The sequence below is a fragment of the Aedes aegypti genome, chromosome 3 (genome assembly GCF_002204515.2).
Source record: "Aedes aegypti strain LVP_AGWG chromosome 3, AaegL5.0 Primary Assembly, whole genome shotgun sequence".
NCBI classification, from domain to species: domain Eukaryota; kingdom Metazoa; phylum Arthropoda; class Insecta; order Diptera; family Culicidae; genus Aedes; species Aedes aegypti.
The window spans coordinates 85,352,411-85,372,002 of record NC_035109.1 but is presented as its reverse complement, the minus strand read 5'-3'; the positions used below and the strand labels follow the sequence as shown (position 1 = coordinate 85,372,002).

At 37.4% G+C, this 19,592-nt stretch overlaps 1 protein-coding gene across 3 annotated transcripts; it reads right to left on the bottom strand.

Moving 5' to 3' along the window:
• Positions 1 to 1,637: 1,637 nt before the first annotated feature.
• Positions 1,638 to 19,263, bottom strand: LOC5579190 (facilitated trehalose transporter Tret1). Of its 3 annotated transcripts, none has more exons than XM_001664237.2 (6): positions 18,744 to 19,263; positions 3,647 to 3,896; positions 3,056 to 3,497; positions 2,823 to 2,992; positions 2,463 to 2,764; positions 1,638 to 2,401 (listed from the first exon to the last, which is right to left on the bottom strand). In XM_001664237.2, exons 2-6 carry the CDS (start codon positions 3,824 to 3,826, stop codon positions 1,942 to 1,944), a joined length of 1,554 nt encoding a protein of 517 aa, XP_001664287.1. In that variant the 5' UTR covers positions 3,827 to 3,896; positions 18,744 to 19,263; the 3' UTR covers positions 1,638 to 1,941. The 3 variants fall into 3 exon arrangements, with proteins under 3 accessions (XP_001664287.1, XP_021704953.1, XP_021704952.1); XM_021849261.1 differs by lacking the exon at positions 18,744 to 19,263 and adding an exon at positions 3,990 to 4,141; XM_021849260.1 differs by lacking the exon at positions 18,744 to 19,263 and adding an exon at positions 3,986 to 4,140.
• Positions 19,264 to 19,592: the final 329 nt, after the last annotated feature.

The window sequence follows — 19,592 nt, the reverse complement described above, 5'->3', positions numbered from 1 at the left end:
GTAGCTTCGTGCTGTGGGAACAGTCTCTTGCTTTAGAGTAAAGTTCTTGAAGATAAGCTTTTTTGCTAAGCCTTATTTCGCCTTTAAGTGCGGATCTTGCCACTTTGTAGACGAGCTTACGTTGCTCTCTTTCCGCGTTGTTGCAAGCCCGCTGCATCCTTTTTCTAGCTCGGAGGCAGCTTTCACGTAGATCGGCAATGGTCGAGTTCCACCAGTGAGCTGGATGGCGACCATTAGCTGGTTTCCCAACATCCGTTATGTTTGCATCGCACGCAGTTGTGAATTCAGAGATTCACCCTTCCTTTCGATCGTGGTTACAATTATGTTCAGTGAATAAACGAAAGAAGAAGAGACCTTCTAAGAGTTTTCTTCCCAATACGGTGTCCATGAAGGATTACCACCGCTACCTTTAACTAACGGGTCCAACGAAAAATCGAAGGCATGGGTCCAAACAAGGATCGTCAAGAGATCAATAGTAGAAAAAATAGTACTAAAAAGTACTGTTTTTGTAACACTGAGAAGTACTGTTTTATTGCATTAGTAGAGATGGTCGGGTTTCACTTTTTGCTAACCCGAACCCGATCCTTACCCGACTTATTTTTTTTTAACCGTGACCAGACCCGAATCCGAAATATTTTCAACGTTTGAACCCAAACCCGACCCGAATAAAAACGAGTTTAAAAAGATAGCAAATTTATCGTTTCTGATTATAATGCTGTTTATGATGCTTGATACACCCGAATCAAACCCGATCCAAACCGGACATTTTTCAAGCCCGAACCCGACCCGTATCCGATATTTTTTAGCTTTTCAAACCCGAACCCAAAATATATAAAATTTTCAAACCCGAACTCGCCCCGAACCCGTCGGGTTCGGGTTCGTGTCGGGTATCGGGTTTGAAAACCAGAGACCCGACCATCTCTATGCTTTAGGTAGTTTTAAAAAAATCTCAGAGCAGAATAACATTGTGTACGCATAGCACGAGTGTACAATGCGCACTACTTGACATACTTATTTTTCTATTTCGTTCTGGCTTCACGTCCCAAATGCGACAAAGCCTTTCTTAGCTTCCAGAGGAACCAGTGCCAATGTTTAAATCTATGGTTGCGGCGAGAATAATTTTTAGGTCTTGCTTTGATATTCAAATTTAGGATTAAAGATGTCTAGAAATTTGAATTCAATATTCAATATTAAATTTTATTAGACATTCCAACAAGAATACTCTTAAAATGATTTGCACGAAATAGCCAATCTCCTTTTAGTTTTTAGGCAAATATATCTGTTTCACATTCAGTATTGAAGAAACCATCAGCTCTCATCAAGTTGATTCCAATGAAGGAATATTGACAAGCCCGAAAATTGATGAACAGCTATTAATTGTAAATCTATCTATCCATATTATCTCTCACAACCATTGCCAAAAGCCGACTGCTTCGGGAACAACATCATAACCGTTGCATTGGCTTATAAATGTTGGCTATAAAGTTGCGATTATTACCAGCTTTCAAGGAGAGACAGTTGAGGTGTCACAAACTGATTTACCGTTTTAATTACAACTTTCCGACGTGAGATGCGTGCGAATGAATCGTTCTGACAACAAAATGATTTCGGACATGAAAAATAACGAAGTTGCACGCTTCACTCTGTGTCTACGTATATTACTCTATAAATAATACAATTCCAATGATGTATTCTACATTTGCATCACATTCATCGTAGCTATTATGAATCTCGCGGGAAACGGTTTTGGTAAAAAATAATCACAGTTCAATCTACTTGTAGTCAGTGGGCTATGGTACTGCTGTGTCTTTTAAAATCTTGAATCGTTTGGCTTATATAAATCTTACCTACTGTTATAGTCATCTATGGAAGACAACAAATTTGAACTCTGATTTGATAATTCGATGCGTTTCGTGTTAAGTACGCCAATTGTGCAATTGCTTAGTCCTTATCGGCAAAGTATTGCTCAATTTCCTGGAAACTCTTGCCGAACGTTTCCGGGATCCAGCCGTATACGTAGATCACTCCGGCAAAGCTCGTGATTGCGAATAGATAGAAAATACCCTGGATTGCCACCAGATCCAAGAGGTACGGGAATGCCTTGACAACGAAGAACATCAGGACATACGCTACGGACACAACGAATCCTCCCAGTTTGCCCTTTACATCGGTGGGGAGCACTTCGCCGATCATGGTCCACGGTAGAACCAGATATCCAAGGGCACTGAAGCAAACGTATCCCAGAACGCACGCCAGCAGAAGGTAGCTTCCCGCGATTGGGTAGCTTTCCCGACCGGCATTTCGGATGAAATGCAAATACAGGGCAGCAATTGTAGCGAAGCAGCCCATGGTACTGGCCGATGTGATCAATAGAGGTCGTCGTCCAAATTTACGCGAGAACCTGTAATGGGGGTGATCGTTAAAGTCTAGCTTTTGAATGAGAAATATTTCGTTCTACTCACCCGGATGTCAGAATTGACATGATAAATCGAATCAGACCAAGGAATACCAAGGCATTGTATTCGTTAAAGCCTTGTGCTTGCGAACCCCCGATCTCCATGAACACGTTCAGAGCATAGAAGATTAGAACATAAGCTCCGGAGAGCTGCTGAAATACAAACAGCAGTAGTAGAATCATCAGTGGTCGATAAACCCTCGGTTGAAGATAGAGCTTCAGGGTAAACTGGTTGGGCGTAGAGTCAGCGATTGATCGCTGTGGACTACGCTCCGTTGAGATCAGTTGATAAAACTGTTCTTCGGCGAGCTGTAATTGAGAGTCTTAAGTTGAAAATCGTTAAAGAAGAAGCAATGATTCAACGTACGCTCCGTTTTCTGTAGACCCAATGCATGACTTCCCGTACTTCGGAAGGATCACGTTTTGTAAAAGTTAACAGCCAATGGGGAGATTCCGGTACGATTAGAATTAGGATGAAGGTTACTAAAGAAAACGCAGTAAATACCATGGCAATCGATCGCCAATCCAAGAAAAGCGCTGGAAGTAATCAAAAAGAATTGAATATAAACAAATATGTGGAGCAAGATCACCAGGACTTACCTAGAACACACGTTAGCAGAATACCGAACGATACAAAAACGCTGTTCAAACATAACAGCATCGCTCGCATTGATACGTGTGACAACTCGCTCACGTAGACCAACGCCACAGTCGTCAGTCCACCGGAACTTCCAAGTATTATTCGTGCGATGTAGATCGCGTTGACGTCCTTTGCAACGGCTATCAAGGCCCAACCGATGGCAAACGGGACACAGGTTGCCAGCGAAACCTTCTTCCGACCATACCTGTCCATCAGTTGGCCAACAATCAGCGATCCTATCGGCAGAGCTATCGTCACTACGCTGGCAATCCACGATGCTTCGTCTTTATCGATCTGGATTGTGCTGTCCGGGGCCGATAGCTGCGGCAGTAAGATCGCCGAGTAGGTCATGTTTATGCCTGCTTGAACTACGATTAGGTTGACTAATACGGTGGCCGAGATCTGCAAACGAAGTTCTGATTATTGACCTGGATACTGTATATCTATCTAGACATTTGGGACACATTTCCAAGTCTTCCACTAAGGTAGTTGTCATGTGCACGCATGAGATACATGTACATCAAGATATATCCCAACATCTTTGCACTCACCTGAGGAATGCCATCTCGCCAGGAGATGGACTTTTTAGGCACCTGCCCCGATTCAGGGTGTTTTCCCGAGTTCAACGGTTGTGTTTCGAACTCGTACGTCTCAGTCTTGTGTTGAGAACCGTTCAAAGCTGCCGGCAGCTGATTGGAGCAGTACCGAATTTCGTTTTCGGTAGGCGCCATCCCTCAGCAGCAGCTTTCTTCAATACCAGACAAGACTAACCGAGCGTCATCCGTGATGTATGATGTAGTCCTGAAAATTGAAAAATATCTATGCTGAATCCAAAGCAGATTTGAATGAATTTCGCTTATCATTCACGGCAACAGCTGTTTTGTTGTTACCTACTTCAACAGCCGACCCATACACGAGATACAGCCAGACAATGACTACCCGTGTATGACAATGAAGTGCTGATAATAGCATGCAATTAGCGTGATGGCAAAAAGTTAGACCACTCTGGGAAGACTTGCGACGAAAAACGGGAAATGGGTAATATTCAGTTCCACAGAGATAAGCACGAGCCACTCTATGCGATAGTCAAAGCGGAATGATCCCATAGCAAACATTGATAAAGATAAGAGATGAAAGAACCGGATAACTGACTACCATTTCATATCGCTCACTGTATATACACAGTTTGGTGATAGGATATATCTCTTATCATTGCTTATTCTAGAGTACATTCATTACACGAACCCGCGAAATAGGATTGAACCAGTAGGTATAGGGTAGAAGTACCAATTATGGCTATAGTGGGAACAAAAAGGGTATTTTTCTTATTATTCCACTAAAAAATAACGACTTTCATTCAAAGGAATGACAAAATTCATTGTTTTCGATGGTAACTAGACATTGATAAGAACATTCGTGAATTTCGATAAATGAATTTTTGAAAATATTGTATCACACAAATATCACCGTCTTAGCAGTTCGCTAAAAAACACCCGTATGAAATTTATGGTTCTATCCGTTAAAACTACTTCAACGGATAAATGTACGTTGCCTAATGAAAACAGATGAAAAAAAATAGCTGGTGGGCAATCAAATTTACCGTTTGAAGTTGGAAATCATGTTATATCCACTATAGCGCGATAACTGATGCAAAGAGTGCATGCAAAGCCAATTATTGCGTTACTATAGAGGCAGTATATTTACATATTTTGTCCAGTGAAATAAAGAAGTAAAGCTAGTTTTGCAATTTCTCATCGTAATAGGCTGTTTTCCATCACGCCAATCTGTTATGAAACGGCTTACTTTCCTGCACTGAATTATGCAGTGCGTTAATAGTCATTACACAACTAAAACCAGCGGTGTAATGAATCATTACGCAACGCTTTCTCATTACGCAACTGTTTTGCGTTGTACAACACTTTATTCAGAAATTGTGAATTAATGGTGAATGCATTATATTATGATTTCTGATACCCTCAAATGGTCTCCTACAAAATTGCAAATTAGTTGTACGCAACTCGTTGCAGAACTCGATTTTTACAGCACTCGTCGTAATTATTCAACTCGACAAGCCTCGATGGATAAATGTACGACTTGTGCATTCTGCATTCTGCAATTTGTTGCGTAAACTACTATTACGGGCGATTTCCATGTTGAAACGGTTCGGTGAGGTATTATATTCAAGTTATGTGCTCAATTACTTTGCTCCCATCATCGCATTGAAATACATTGATTTGATATCAATTTAACACAACATTTCTCTTTAATGAATGTTCGAATCCTCTGAGCAGAATCTCAAATAGAGAAACTTAAAAGTAGATGGAGTACCGTGTACCTTTTAATTCCGCTCCTAAATGCTTATCTTTGACAGATACGCGTATTTCGACTACCACTTGCAGTTTTCTTCAGTGTCAGTGTTAGTCAACATTTCTGTTTTGTGGATTGCTTTCGACTTTGATTAACCAGTATTTTTTAATGGTTTTCGGCTCTTGCAGTGTAAAAAAGCATCTCTGCCCATAACTGCATATTTATAACATTCGACAAAAGTAGACATTGAGTAAATGGAATACAGTCGCCTCTCTACATCTCGATCGAGACAAAGAAGAAATTTTTGATGAATACTAGATTGAAAAACACTCCGTTGCCAAGAAAATAATACACAAACAGACGTAATTTTGCGCTCCTAATTTGTTTTGAATCCTAAAGCTTTGGTCTAGTAACCTTCGATATTGGTCATATCGACATACGGAGAGAAAATTGAGAACGAAAAATCAACAGAAACACATCGAGATATGGAGATATCGAGATAAGAAGGATATCGAGATATGGAGAGTGAAAATGTATGCAGACTGAAGGGACTTATGAAATCATGGACATAGGGAGAGATATCGAGATGTAGAACATCGAGATGTGGAGAGTCGGCTGTACTAAATTTGCATTTTATGGCAGTATGGGAGGAAACTAAAATTTCTAAAAATTACCAGGAACTCAAAAGTGCTTATTTGAAGCTAATATTTTGTACAACTCATATCGCATACTAGGTGAATTGTCAAAAAATAATTCTGATAGAAATTTCTTTGCTATCACATTACGAGGCTCATTTATAATCTCAATGTGACCGTTATGCGGTTATAATTACCAATGTGACAAAACAACTTGGTATTTTTTTCGAATTATCTAGAACAATCTCACAGATTTTAGTAAGTTGATCGAAAATATTTATCATTTGATGACTCTCCATGGTATTAACTCCATTTCGTCAAAAATGTCGAATGTGGCTGTTTTGCAGTTATGGGCAGATCTACTTTAATACGTTTCGTTGTATATTTCATCTTCTTCTGGGATTTAAAGAAGAATTTAGAAATAATCACCTCGTTGCTTATTAGCGTAGCAATGTCAATCGCACTGGATGGCATTTGAATTCATTTCGAGCAAATAATCGATAGCACATAATTGGTACACTTCTATGGCGAATGCCAGGAACACTATTGCCATAATTGGTACAAAAAGAAAGATTTTAAAAACCATTTTTGAAGCTTCAAATCAATTTAATTCAAAAACTGTTAATATCGTCTTTTTAAAATAGTGATTAACTTGAGCAAGTCATACTTGCGTTTAAAAATTTATTTTTTATCCATACTGTTCACATATTACATCCATAATTGGTACATCTACCCTAAAAAAATAACGAAAATCAACTGAATTTTGCGTAAAAATTCGAAAATAAAATCGATGCCGATCTCTTTAAATAAAATCGTCGCAATACTATAAAGAATCAAAAGTGTGTATTAACGGAAAAAGCAAATTTTACTACAACATTCAAAATGGGGCTGTTATGCTTAGAAATACGGTGTTTTTGATGAATTTCTACGCATAACAGTCCCACTGGTAGTAATGACCAATAATGAACTGAGCTGTACTGTTGTAGATTACCGTTCTTACGTATAGATCGTACCAAATGTAGAAGATGAGAATCCTCAAGACTATGTTGAGGCACTTAATGGAGGATCAAGTGGCATGTCTCAAAGTGAAGAAATATGATTATATAGTTTGAGATCGAAAGCTAAGATTTTTGTATATGATATAATGAGAAAATGTATAGTTTGGTGAAATAAAAAGTAGTTAAGGTGTCGTCCATGAACCACGTAGTCATTTATGGAGGGAGGGGAGGTTTGGCCAAAGACCAGGGTTCACACAAATTTGAAAATTTTGGTAACAATGGACAACACTTGCACCGATAAATCAATTATCCGGAATAGTAGGTGGCCAGGTTATCCAAAACCTCTTGAACCATTCTTTTTTTTAGATTTAATTTACAAATTCATGAAGTTCGTTGTGCCACAAGATAGGTCAAAGAATCGCTAATTTTATAGCCACTTCCTCTGGGGAACAGGGTATCCAAAACAACCTGGCATGTGATCAAGTCATCCAAACGCGTTTGAATCATTCTTCTTCAACCTTAACTTGGGAATTTATAATGTGCATGTTGCCAGTAAGATTTCAGAACCGCCAATGTAGTGTCCATTTCCCCCAGATCCGACATATGATCAAGTTATCCAAATATTTTTGAATCATCTTTAGACTTGAAAATTAATGAAGATTGATATATCGCAAGCCAGGTTTCAGAATTGTCATCATAATGGCCATTTTTGCCAGATAACCGGATATTCGGAACAACCCAGCATGTGACCAAGTCATTCAAAAACTATTTTTTCTTCAGACTTGGTTTGCCAAATCTTGAAGGTACATCGTCGATGGGGGTGACAATGGGTCTAGGGGGTGAGATTGGGTCAAAACGGAAAAATATAATTTATGAAATATTTCAGCTAATAACGCTGATATTTCTAAAATTTATAATTCATATGTTAGGGAACATATTATTACGCATAAATCATCGCAACATCCATTTTTAGAAATAGTAGGTTTTGTTTACTATATCAATAAACTTGTGTGTTGGAACTAGATGAAATTTACAACAATAAATTTCTCCTGTGCAAAGTATCACGCATGAACTTTTACCTTTATCGTTGTATACGTGGAAGGTTGAAAGTCTTCTCATTGCATTTCACACGTATTTTCCGGAATCTGTTTGATTTTTCCACAAAAAAAAATCATTTTTTTCGGTACGGTGTCAAACACATTATAAATGGGGGTGAGATTGGGTCAAGCAAGAACGATAGTAAATGAAATTGCAAGTCCACTTTTTTGACATTTTACGGTGCCGGGTGTTATCTTTTTTCATTAAGATGTGTTTATTCTTTCTAAATACAGGTCGGACTCGATTATCCGGAGTATCGATTTTTTTTTTCCACTCCGGATAATCAAATCCTCCGGATAATCGAATCACTAAGAAAAAATTGAAATCTTCGATAAAAGAACATAAATATTATCTTTTTTTGTTGTTTTATTTATATGATGCGGTGGCGTAGCCAGAATATATATCTATAAACAGTAGGGGTCTTTACAAGGAAAAAAAAAATTTTGACCAGCATACACAAAAACCACTTTTTCAAAACCCCCTGTTCTTAAATACTTTCAAAACTGCAAAACCATTCATTTTGTATATTGCAAAACCAAATTATCTCAGCTTTATGCATAAAAATTGAAAAACAAGAACATCAAAAATCAAATTCCGGATAATCGAGCCTAAAATTCCGGATAATCCAATCCCGGATAATCGAGTCCCCGGATAATCGAGTCTCCGGATAATCGAGTCCGACCTGTACAGCATTTATGAAACATCAAACAAGTCTACTTGAGGATTCCGTGCATTGAATAACAATGCAACGCATTTTGCCAACTTCTCAAACCAGCAACTGTGTTTCGTGCGCAGCAACATCGTCAAATTTTATCAAATGGATTTGTTTTTTTGGAATTTAATTATTTATCATTATTTCCATATTATAGAAACATTTCACGGAAGTACAAATGAGTTGGATCGCTGAAATACCGGATGATGACGTCAACATCTGCCTGAAATGTTTTGATCGTGGAAAGTCGCACCGAAATTCAACTATTTCCGAAGGTTTAGAATAATCACTTATTCAGTACACCTTTGGGGAAAATGAGTAGGCTTTGTGACAATGGGGATAAGACTTTGAAGACAATTTGAGGGAAAAAACAAGAAAATTTATGTAAACTTGACGATAAATGTTGGATTTACATATTTTTTCTCATAGCTCTTCAATTATTTAGTATAATCATTCTTTTAAGTGGCTTTATCATACTTGCGAAACATCTTATACATCTTTTCGTCTTGTTTGCATCGTATTTCATCAATATTTATCAGCTGTGAATGGTTTTGCAATCATATTCTCAGAAACAAGTTATTTCAATTACAGTGACCCAATGTCACCCCCTCTATGGGGTGAGATTGAGTCATTTTTCATTCGCTTGTGGTGCCGCTGTGAATAAATATTTTTCTTTAATTTTTTGAACATTTGTTATTCTACCATCAAAGTACATACACACCAAATTTGAAGTTAATTGGAGTTAAATTGCGATAGTTATCTAAAAAATAAATCACACATATCCATTTTTAACCCATTCTCACCCCCAACGACGGTACTGCAAGCCATCAAATTCAAAAAAAAAAGTTCAAATAGCTGCCATTTCAACAATTCTTGATGGATTACCTTCGTTTTAGTTCAAATGTAATCGTCAGGATGTCTAGTTTTTCAACTAGAGGAAAACTAAAATGATGTGCAAATTTACAGAATTCGAAGCACTTCCAGATAGGGTCCGGTATTGGGGACCACTTTATAAGATTGGTCAATTTGGTACTAAAATACATCAACTAAATACAATGTCAAAATACATGTTTATATTTTCAAATTTTCCCTGTACGCAACAAAATGATAACTTTCATCATAAATAGACAACAATATCGCATAAACCAATGGTTTTTAAATTGTAAATTTATCGGCTCAGGTGTCCGTACGGGGGCATCTCCCCCTAATAAACTTAATAAAGCGTTTGCACATTTCTGGGGGTTTAATCATGATACATGCAAATAACTAACTTTGACCACATTAATGCTTTCACTAAGGTATTTAACCCATTAACGCCCGAATTATTTGAAATGCATAGTGAATACTTGAGTTATTCTGGATTATCACAATATGATAAGAGAAAGTGAGAACCGTCAGATTGACACTGTAATCAAAGTATCCACACTGAAATACCAAAATCCGTTCAGAAATCCCAGGATCTAGACGGGGATCTCAAGATCCATACTGGAATACTAGGATCTACACTGGGATCCCAATACCCACACTAGAATACCAAGATCCACACTATCACCCTATGATCCACATCACAGTCCTAGGATCCACTCTGAAATCCTTCGATTTACACTACGGTCCCAAGGCTTATACTGTAATAAAGGGTTCCACATTTAAATACCAGAAACCACCACAATCCATACTGGTATCCCAAGATCCATACTGAAATCATGCTATCCGCACTACAATCCATGGATCTTCACTGAAATTCTACGATGTATACTACAATACCAGGATCCAAATTGTAATCAAAGGATCAATACTGAAACATCAGAATTCACACTGAAGTTCCAGGATTTACACAAGAATCCTAGGATCCACATTTAAATACCAAGGATCCACACTAAAATGCTACGATACACGCTGCATTCATAGCATTCTGTTGTAACGTGACAAGGCGGTGAAAACTACTCAAATAAATTGAGAATAAATTAACGTTACAAACTAAAAATGAGGTTTGTTTCGCGGGACACTTTAAAACTTGTTCTCTTCATTGCGAGACAATAGAACATACTAATATTGTTATGGTATTGGCACATGCGACATCGATCCAGATAACAGTCGCCTGCCAACGGTGAGCCCTGTGGTAGCTTCTGGGTTAGAGTTGCCAGTGTCCCTAACACATTCATACTGGAATCAATGCCTCCACATTGAAATATCAGGATCCACATTGAAGGCCCAGGATCCACACTGCAATTCTAGAATTCACACTGGAATCCCAGGAGGCACACTCACTCATGATACATAGTGAAATACCAGGATCCATTCTGATATCTCAGAATTCACACTGGAATACCGGAATACACACTGGCTTCCAAGATCCATTCTACAATCTTTCATGAATCTCTGATTTCGAAACCACGCTTGTTGTAGCATAAGACGAGCGTGGTGATGCTGACAAGAGCTGCTGACAAAACAACTCAAAATCATGCTTGTGGTGCAACCTAGTGGTAAAATCTGAATTAAAAATCCCGTCATTAGACTATCACGTGCCTAGGGGCATAAGTTGTCCATTGTAACGGTCATCTTTGGATTCCTAGATTTTTCACCTTAAAATCTTAACTGTTCGGTCGCCTGTATGTTGGATATTTTTGGTTCGATAATTGTCAATTGAATCTTTTGGAATAACTATACGGTTTACTATCCGTAATTCAGGAGAGAAACCCATCTCCAGTTTAAAGAAATAATCGAGTTACAGAACTAACCGACACAAGAAAAATCTAAAATTAAAGAAACAAATTTCTCTCTTTCATATTTCTTTACAATCGTTCATGTGAGCAATCAATATTCTTTTTGTTGATAACTTGATAACTTCAGTATAAAGTTTTCCAACTTTCATTACATTTCAGTCCTCATTGATTCCCATACCACAATTAGTACAAGTTTAGTCGAAGCAGGAAGAATTTCAAATAGAGATTTTGAGTTATGGAGTGAAATTTGGCTTACACGTGGCGTTGACTAGAGCTCGACTACTTTACACGCTTAAGACGAAACTATAATTCCCAAGACATGAAGTAAGATTTATGTTGGTCAATCTTCCATGAATCTTTGTTTTTTGGCAGCGATCATTTATTACAAATTGATAATATTCGTCCACCTCTTCCAGCGTCACGTTATTTGTGGACAGCGCCTTTTAAACATTTTTTTTATTTTAACTTCAGGAGATTTGTTTTATTTTATTTAACGAGCCTTTTGATTTCAAGCTTAAACTGTGACAATTAGGCATCTTAATGGAACTATATTTGGTTTATCGTCGAATATATCAAAATTCGTGGCTTGAAAAGGCGAAATATTTTCTTTAACTTTTAATAAATGTGTTTCAATGGGTTAATAACAAGTTTAACCTTCACGGAAATATTCCTAATTTTGTGTCACGGTGTTAAAAATTCTATTAATTTCAAAGTTAATCGTACCACAGATTTTTTAGACTTTTTAAGTATCCCGGCAAAACTTTCACATTTTAAATATTTCAGAATATTCTTTGTCGAGGAAAATAGGATTTTTTCAACTGCGAGGGTTATTTTCCATACTAAATGCAAGAAAATCCAATTTTCCAGCTAATTGTAACCTTCCAATTACAAAGTCTTAGCCCAAATGCTGAAAGTTTTAGTAAAAATATCGTAAGTACATGGAGTTTCGCTAATGATCGATATTTTGACCCTATGTGTATTGTGACTCGTAACAACTGTGTTTCGTAACATTGTAAGGTCTCAAATGAAAATTGGAACGATAGACCAATACAATTGCCTGCGTAGTAGTGCAATGTTGACAAAAGTTTCTTTGTTTGCTGTGAGAACTGTCACAACATTGCTTTTGTTTGCTGTGAGAAAGCAAACATAAACAGAATAGCTGCCGAGCATTCACTTTCTTGTTGGACTGACGTTGACCGAAGGCTCAACTGACGTCAAACAAACATCGATACGTTTTCATTCTGAGGACATCGACTTGTGTAAAATTGATCGTGCGTTGGTATTCGTGACAGTTTGCTTGTAGACCTTTTGGCGTCCTGTTTAAAACATCGAATCTGGAGTTTAGATCAATATTCCAAACTCAAGGCCAGTGAATGGGAAACAATACTTTTTCATTCTGTTTATCTTTGCTTGGTCGACGTACTTCCTTCCAAGTACAAGAATCGCTTAATGCTAGCACATGTGTTTTGTTTTGCTACTTGAGCTCAAAATATCTAGAATTACACTTTCCACTTGTATATGAATTCTTAAATAAGTTCATAAGAGTCTTCGGAACACATTATGGATAAGTAACTATTCGACAATTCAGTAACAATAGACGATGTTATGTTGCCATAAAAAGCAGATGTCCATACGGAACTGAGAGACGTACATACCAATGAAATCGGAAGGTATTATTATCCACATCGAAATTATTCAAAAATATTTACACTTAACAGACCCACACTGCCCATATTCGCATAACAGTCCCATGTTTGTGTGGAAATCCCATAGAACATGGGAATGTTGTGCAAATATGGGCAGTACAATAACTTAAAGTTATGTCGCATCAATTATTAGCTGTTCATGGTAAAATGTCGGATAGGGAAGGGGAATGTACCACGCAAAATATACCTTACTTTGCAAATCGAAAACTCACGAAAACTTCGCAATTCTAAAGTTGACTAAAGTCGAACTAAGATACAATAGGCCAGTGTAATTATATTAAATGTTATTTAAAAGTGAAATTAAACTTCATTTCTACTACATAAACAAATTTCATCGAAATTTGTTACAATTGAGTTACATCAGTTACTAGACACCAATAAATCACAGCTAAATCATATCAGAATAAGTAATGAATATTACAATGTGTTATAGTATTTTTGTGTTAGGATTCTCAAGTCGGGAAACACTCCAATTTTCAGAGCGATCGGTTGTTCTCTAAATTTGCACTCTTGAAAATTTTAGGTTTGGCTTGGTTTGGTGTACTAAAGGATACATCGAGTTATAGAAATATCGACTTATGATGAGCTCGATGTATGAAAATTTGGAGGGGCCCGCAAAATCCATCGAATTATGGAATATATCGAGTTGTGGAACATCGGGTTGTTAGAAGTCGGCTGGGAAAGTTTTAGTCTTCATAAGCTTTTTTAAATAGGGGGAGATCCCCCAGTACCGGACAGCACCCAATACCGGACAAAGTCAAAACATTGAGAAATCATCGTCCAATCAAGATGGTGTATTAGTAGTAAAGGAAGCTATTATGGAGACTAATGTTTGCGTAGAATAACACATCCTTGAAATATGCATGCCTTTTTAAAAAAGTACAAAAGATTGAAAATTTCAAAAAATTTGACGTATTGCCTTAATTTTGAGCCTATTTAGTAATTATTTTGAATATGAAAAAATACTTTGGATCACGCAAGCATATTCGAACATGATCCTAATTTGATATTATGAATGTATTTTGTACCATAATTGGACTAAATATGGACAAATTACAATTTTGTTTAAGCACCTCCTGTCCCCCAGTTTCGGACAGCCTTATTTGTTATATGATATCTTTGTAATTATTGCACGAGTGTCTCAAAATACATTCATTTTTCATGGATTCCGTCGATCATGGTATCAAACATGCAATAAAATTAGGAAAAATGAACATTCAGAACAACATCGTAAAATGTGCTATTTTTCATCATATAAGAAAGAGGTTTTTGATGGACATCTTGCAAACTACGATATACTCAAATTGTTCTTGTAAATGTTGCAAATGCATTGAATTGGTAATTATATACTATTCCTAAAGTAAACACATTCAATGATGTTCAAATTTACAGAATTCGAGGCATTTCCAGATTGTGTCCGGTATTGGGTGCCACCATTCAAGATCGATCAATTTGGTACTAAAATACATCATCAAAATGCAATGTCAAAATTCATACTTATATTTTCAAATTTATTTTTGTACACTATAAAAATGATAATATTTATCTGAAATGGGTAACACGAGCACATTAAACCAATATTATTCGAATTATGAATTTAGTGGCTTAAGTGTCCGGTACTGGGGGATCTCCCCCTAATAAAAACACTAATTGAATTATGACATTTACCAGAAAATAATTTGTCAGAAAGTCGTTTACCAAAATCTATTTGTCAGAATGGACCATTCCCCAGAAAGACCATTTCCCAGAAAAAAAATACCTAGTTAAAGGGTAGATGTACCAATAGTGGAGGTACTAAGCACGATTCAACTTCATTTAACCGCCTCAAGAAGCGCAATTAATGTACATTAGTGTGGGGCAAAATTTAGATTCTCGCTCCAGTCCACTTTTTGGATTGCATTTTGGTTCTATAACAACTGTGCAAAATTTCAGCTCGATCGGTGAAACTATATTTTAGCACCAGCCGTTCAAAGTTTGTATGGGATTTACTATGGGCAAACTTACTTTTGCAAAGAATAATCGCCAGAGGTTGCACATTGATCTCTATAAAAATTCTGAACAAAGATCTCGATAGGTATTTTTACGATAAAGAATATTGCCGAAGACCGCGAAACAATCCGACATTTGTGCAAAACGTTGTTAGTTAGTTGTAACCACTACGTGGATACAAGTAACTGACACTGAAGAAGACTGCAAGTGGTAGTCGAAATACGCGTATCTGTCAAAGATAAGCATTTAGGAGCGGAATTAAAAGGTACACGGTACCCCATCTAATTTTAAGTTTCTCTATTGAGATTCTGCTCAGAGGATTCGAAAATTAATAAGAGTAAATTACATGGTTCGATCAATTGCGTTGTTTTATATTTGTTATAATATCACAATGATATGAATATTATTTGGTGCAACATATATTCAGAAATACATCAGAAATAACACTAAATTACAATTCATTTTTCTCTGTAGCTGTGCCGTCCAATCCTTATGATGTAATAATCTGAATGTTGGCTATACAATGTTTCATGATATAAGTACAAATAATATGAGTAAACTCAAGATACCAATATAGCAAGTATCGGAAAATTTGGCAGCCTTAAATTTTGTATTAATTTGTCGATCAATAGATATCAAGGTTGAAAATGAATTTCAAAAAAATGATTCTGGGGAATGGCTTTCTGGCAAAAATCATTCTGTGAATTGATTCTAGCAAATGGTTTTCTGGCAAATGTCATACAATCATTGGCGGGCGAAGGATACGAAGTAGTTGACCATGAGGTTCCGGTATTGTATCCGAAAGATGGACGTCAGTGCCGTCCAGCGGTCTTGTGAGAGCATCGCGACTATGTTGTGACGGGCCCCTTCTCCAATATACAATCAATTTTTTTTTTTAAGAATGACATTATGTTTTTAATAAAAAAAAATATACTGAATTTATTGAAAAAAAAAAATCTACATGACTAAAAAAATCTATTTTTTATTGAACACCCGTTATGGTGCTTGACAGATAGGCCTAATTCGTTTGCGACATTAAGTCAAAGGTCGTTACTTCCCGTTGCAACATTACCATGTACATTAATTGCGCTTCTTGAATTTAGGCGGTTAAACGAAGTTCAATCGTGCTTAGTACCTCCACTATTGGTACATCTACCCTACCTAACTAAACAAACTGATTGAACGATTCACCACATCGCTAACAGCTCATACTTGATTAAACTTCAGTCAAAACAGTAAGATTCAATAGTGAAGGTATACATTAGACATGGGCGACTCGCTCACGAATCACTCAAAAGAGTCGACTCGAAAAAGAGTGAACGAATCACGGTTCTTTCCAAAAAAATCACGATTCACTAGCACCACTAGTGAAAAAAAATTTACCAGGGACAACATTAAATTTTTTATTTTATTTTTTTTTTTTGCATCGGATGCATCATAATAAAGGGCACCAGACATGTATAAATAGTTAAACTGGTTATATGGAAAATGTTCTAATTTAAAAAACTGTTAATTTTTTCGTTCCTTATGCGTAATTCATCATTTATTTTTGATGTTATAAAACGTGACACTGAATCGACCAAGAGTCAATTCACTTTTGTGAGTGAGTCACCTACGGTTCGCTCCCAGAATTGGACCATTTTGTCCATCTCTACACTGGGAAAAATCTACACGTCAAGGTCGTGTGTTTTACTTATAGATTTGCGCAATGAGGAAAACCACATAATTTGAGTGTGGATTTCATCATTGATTTCACGGTATAATAACATGTGTATCAACATTAGGTTGTCATGTGAAACAAACATGAATTTCCAAATATTAAATCATGAAAACCAACTGGTTTGCTTATTGAATTCGAAATGTAGTACCTTTAGATAGTCATGTGTGATAGAACATAAATGTCATGGGACTGAAAGAAGAAATTTGGTAGAAAAACTTTTGCTCCCCAAAATATGGATCCGAGGCTCCTCTGCTTGTCGCAAGCTCTCTTGATTTTTTTTTTCAAACCCGTGAGCCAGCAACAAGCGGGGCGCCGCAAATCCATAATTTGGGAAGCCAGGGATAAGCATATTCCATTTTTTTTCGAAACTGAAAGCCAGGAAAATCTGTTAGTGGAATCCGATTTTTCTACTAATGTATAGTTTATAATCAATGTTTTCTTATAGAAAGGTAGAATTCTCGTATATCGGTCAACTTCACTAATAAAAGAAAAATCAAATTCACAAATTTTCATCTAACACTTTCAGCTTCAAAATTTGCTTCTTCTCTTTGGAAGCATGATGATGACTGTCGTTCGACACGAGGTCCAACCGCAATTCAGTTCACTATGCATCCCATGGGTTGATCACAAACAATTTAGAAGCTTTGAACATGGAAATCGATAGCATAGCTCATGGATTTCATCATAACAATCTCATTGCGCATATCAATGAATCGACCAACTTGAGCATGATGTTTATGACACAAGATAACCATAAGCAGAACACACTGAATCCGTGTTGGAGTGATGATCTATGCGTCCATAGGTTGACACATACGAATCTGAAGAGAAAGCTTCGGGAACTTATGTGCAAAAAATTTGGAATCCCTGTTGTCGGTTGATGAATCAATCCATGAAGCAAAACACAGGAATTTAATGTGTAACACACACGAAGTTTGCAAGAAAATCATAGCAAGTCGATATGGACGTTCATGAATCGATCCATAATTTTAAACACACAGATCGAGCGTGTGGATTTTTATCAGTGTAGTATACATTATTGAAACTTGAAAAAATCACTTAATGTTTATCTCCATGTATCTCCATGTATCTCGATGTATGTAAATTTGATTACCGTGTTGATTTGAAATTCCCGTACACTTTTAACTTAACACACCGACTTTAATTCACTCAAAAAATATTATTTCGTCAACTTTTATGAATGCAGAATGTAGAAGACCAAATTATGGATCCCAAACGAAAAAAAAATCGTGATTCAGTCCAAAAATACCGTTAAAAAGGCGAGTGTCCGGCTTTCGAAGCGTCCGGCAATCCGATACAGCACGGTATACCTCCCCATGAACGTTTGTCAATCATTAATTCAATCGAAACACACGCAAGTGGCACCCTTCCAGACTTGCTGACCACGTGATGACAACAAAAACAAATCAAACGGCTCGAACTGTTTAATCAAAACATACCCGACGCTGAGCAAGAGCTCAAGCGAAGGAAGGCTTATCATCGTACCCTGACCAATATACATCACATTACACGCTTTGACCGACAACGAAAGCGAATTCACTAAATCGAAATCAGTTAAACCAATTAACTGGGTCAACAAACTAAAGCCACTCGTGTCGTTTCTTTGTTCTTGAAACCCGTAAGATGAAGTTCTTCTTTAATTCAAAACACCCACTATTTATGAATGTAGATTTCGCTTCTCAGTATCGTAAATCCCTTGCCCTTTCACACTACTGGTTAGTGGTGTATCGTCAACTCACCCTGGCTGCTTCTAATTACCGATGCCGCCTTGAACAATATTTCACCGTCTACTGCAGGCAAAGTGCAACAAACTTTCGATAATCACACTCGACCGCCAAGAATCGTAGCAACGCAAGCTCTCTAGCAAGATCTACATGTGCAAAAACTCTCCCATTTAGCTGCAATTATATTAACTATACGCGGAACCGAACCACAACAGCAACCAAACGTCCACCTCTCTGACAGCTGCGTGGTGAACAAATGCGCAGAATCGTCACGACGGCTGGCCGCCGACCGTCCTCTGAACGTTCCACTAGCTACTAAAAGCCTATGACGTCAGGATACTCATCACTACCACAGGGCCATCCACCCACTATTCTAGGGTTAAACTCGCATCTGCACATGTGTGTTCATATACACTTAATTCAGCCGATGAAAAAAATATCTATGAATGAACACCGAAATACGCGCGCAGAATTCGGACAAGACGTTGCCCTCGCGGTCTTACTGGTCGTCGTTCTTGTCTAACAAGTAAGTAGGTCTATGCGACTTAGCGGCGTTCGTTGTATAGTTGAGCCGGCGCGAAGGTCGTCAAGCCAAACTCACATCAGCTGACGATGGATGGGTGCGCTTTCGCTGTTTCCATCGTTCGATGCCAACGATGATTACCACCAGCTGAAATGTTTTGACAATGGGAAAGATTTGGTCTAGGTGCACTGAACATACAATTTAGTAGGTTGCTTTTCTCAAAATGAATACTCATCAAATTCAGTCAGACAGTGTCCGGGAGACATGGCCGTAGTCAGGATTTCCATCAAAAAGGCGGGTTTTTCGATCGACCTCAAATATTCATTCACGAACTTCATGCA

What these genes read in the sequence shown, in the direction of transcription:
- LOC5579190 (XM_001664237.2), bottom strand. Translation starts at nt 3,826, where the DNA reads ATGGCGCCTACCGAAAACGAAATTCGGTACTGCTCCAATCAGCTGCCG. An exon ending in GGCGAGATGGCATTCCTCAG is followed by an intron (nt 3,498 to 3,646) that starts GTGAGTGCAAAG and finishes CTTCGTTTGCAG; the next exon opens with ATCTCGGCCACCGTATTAGT. An exon ending in TCTGCTAACGTGTGTTCTAG is followed by an intron (nt 2,993 to 3,055) that starts GTAAGTCCTGGT and finishes GATTACTTCCAG; the next exon opens with CGCTTTTCTTGGATTGGCGA.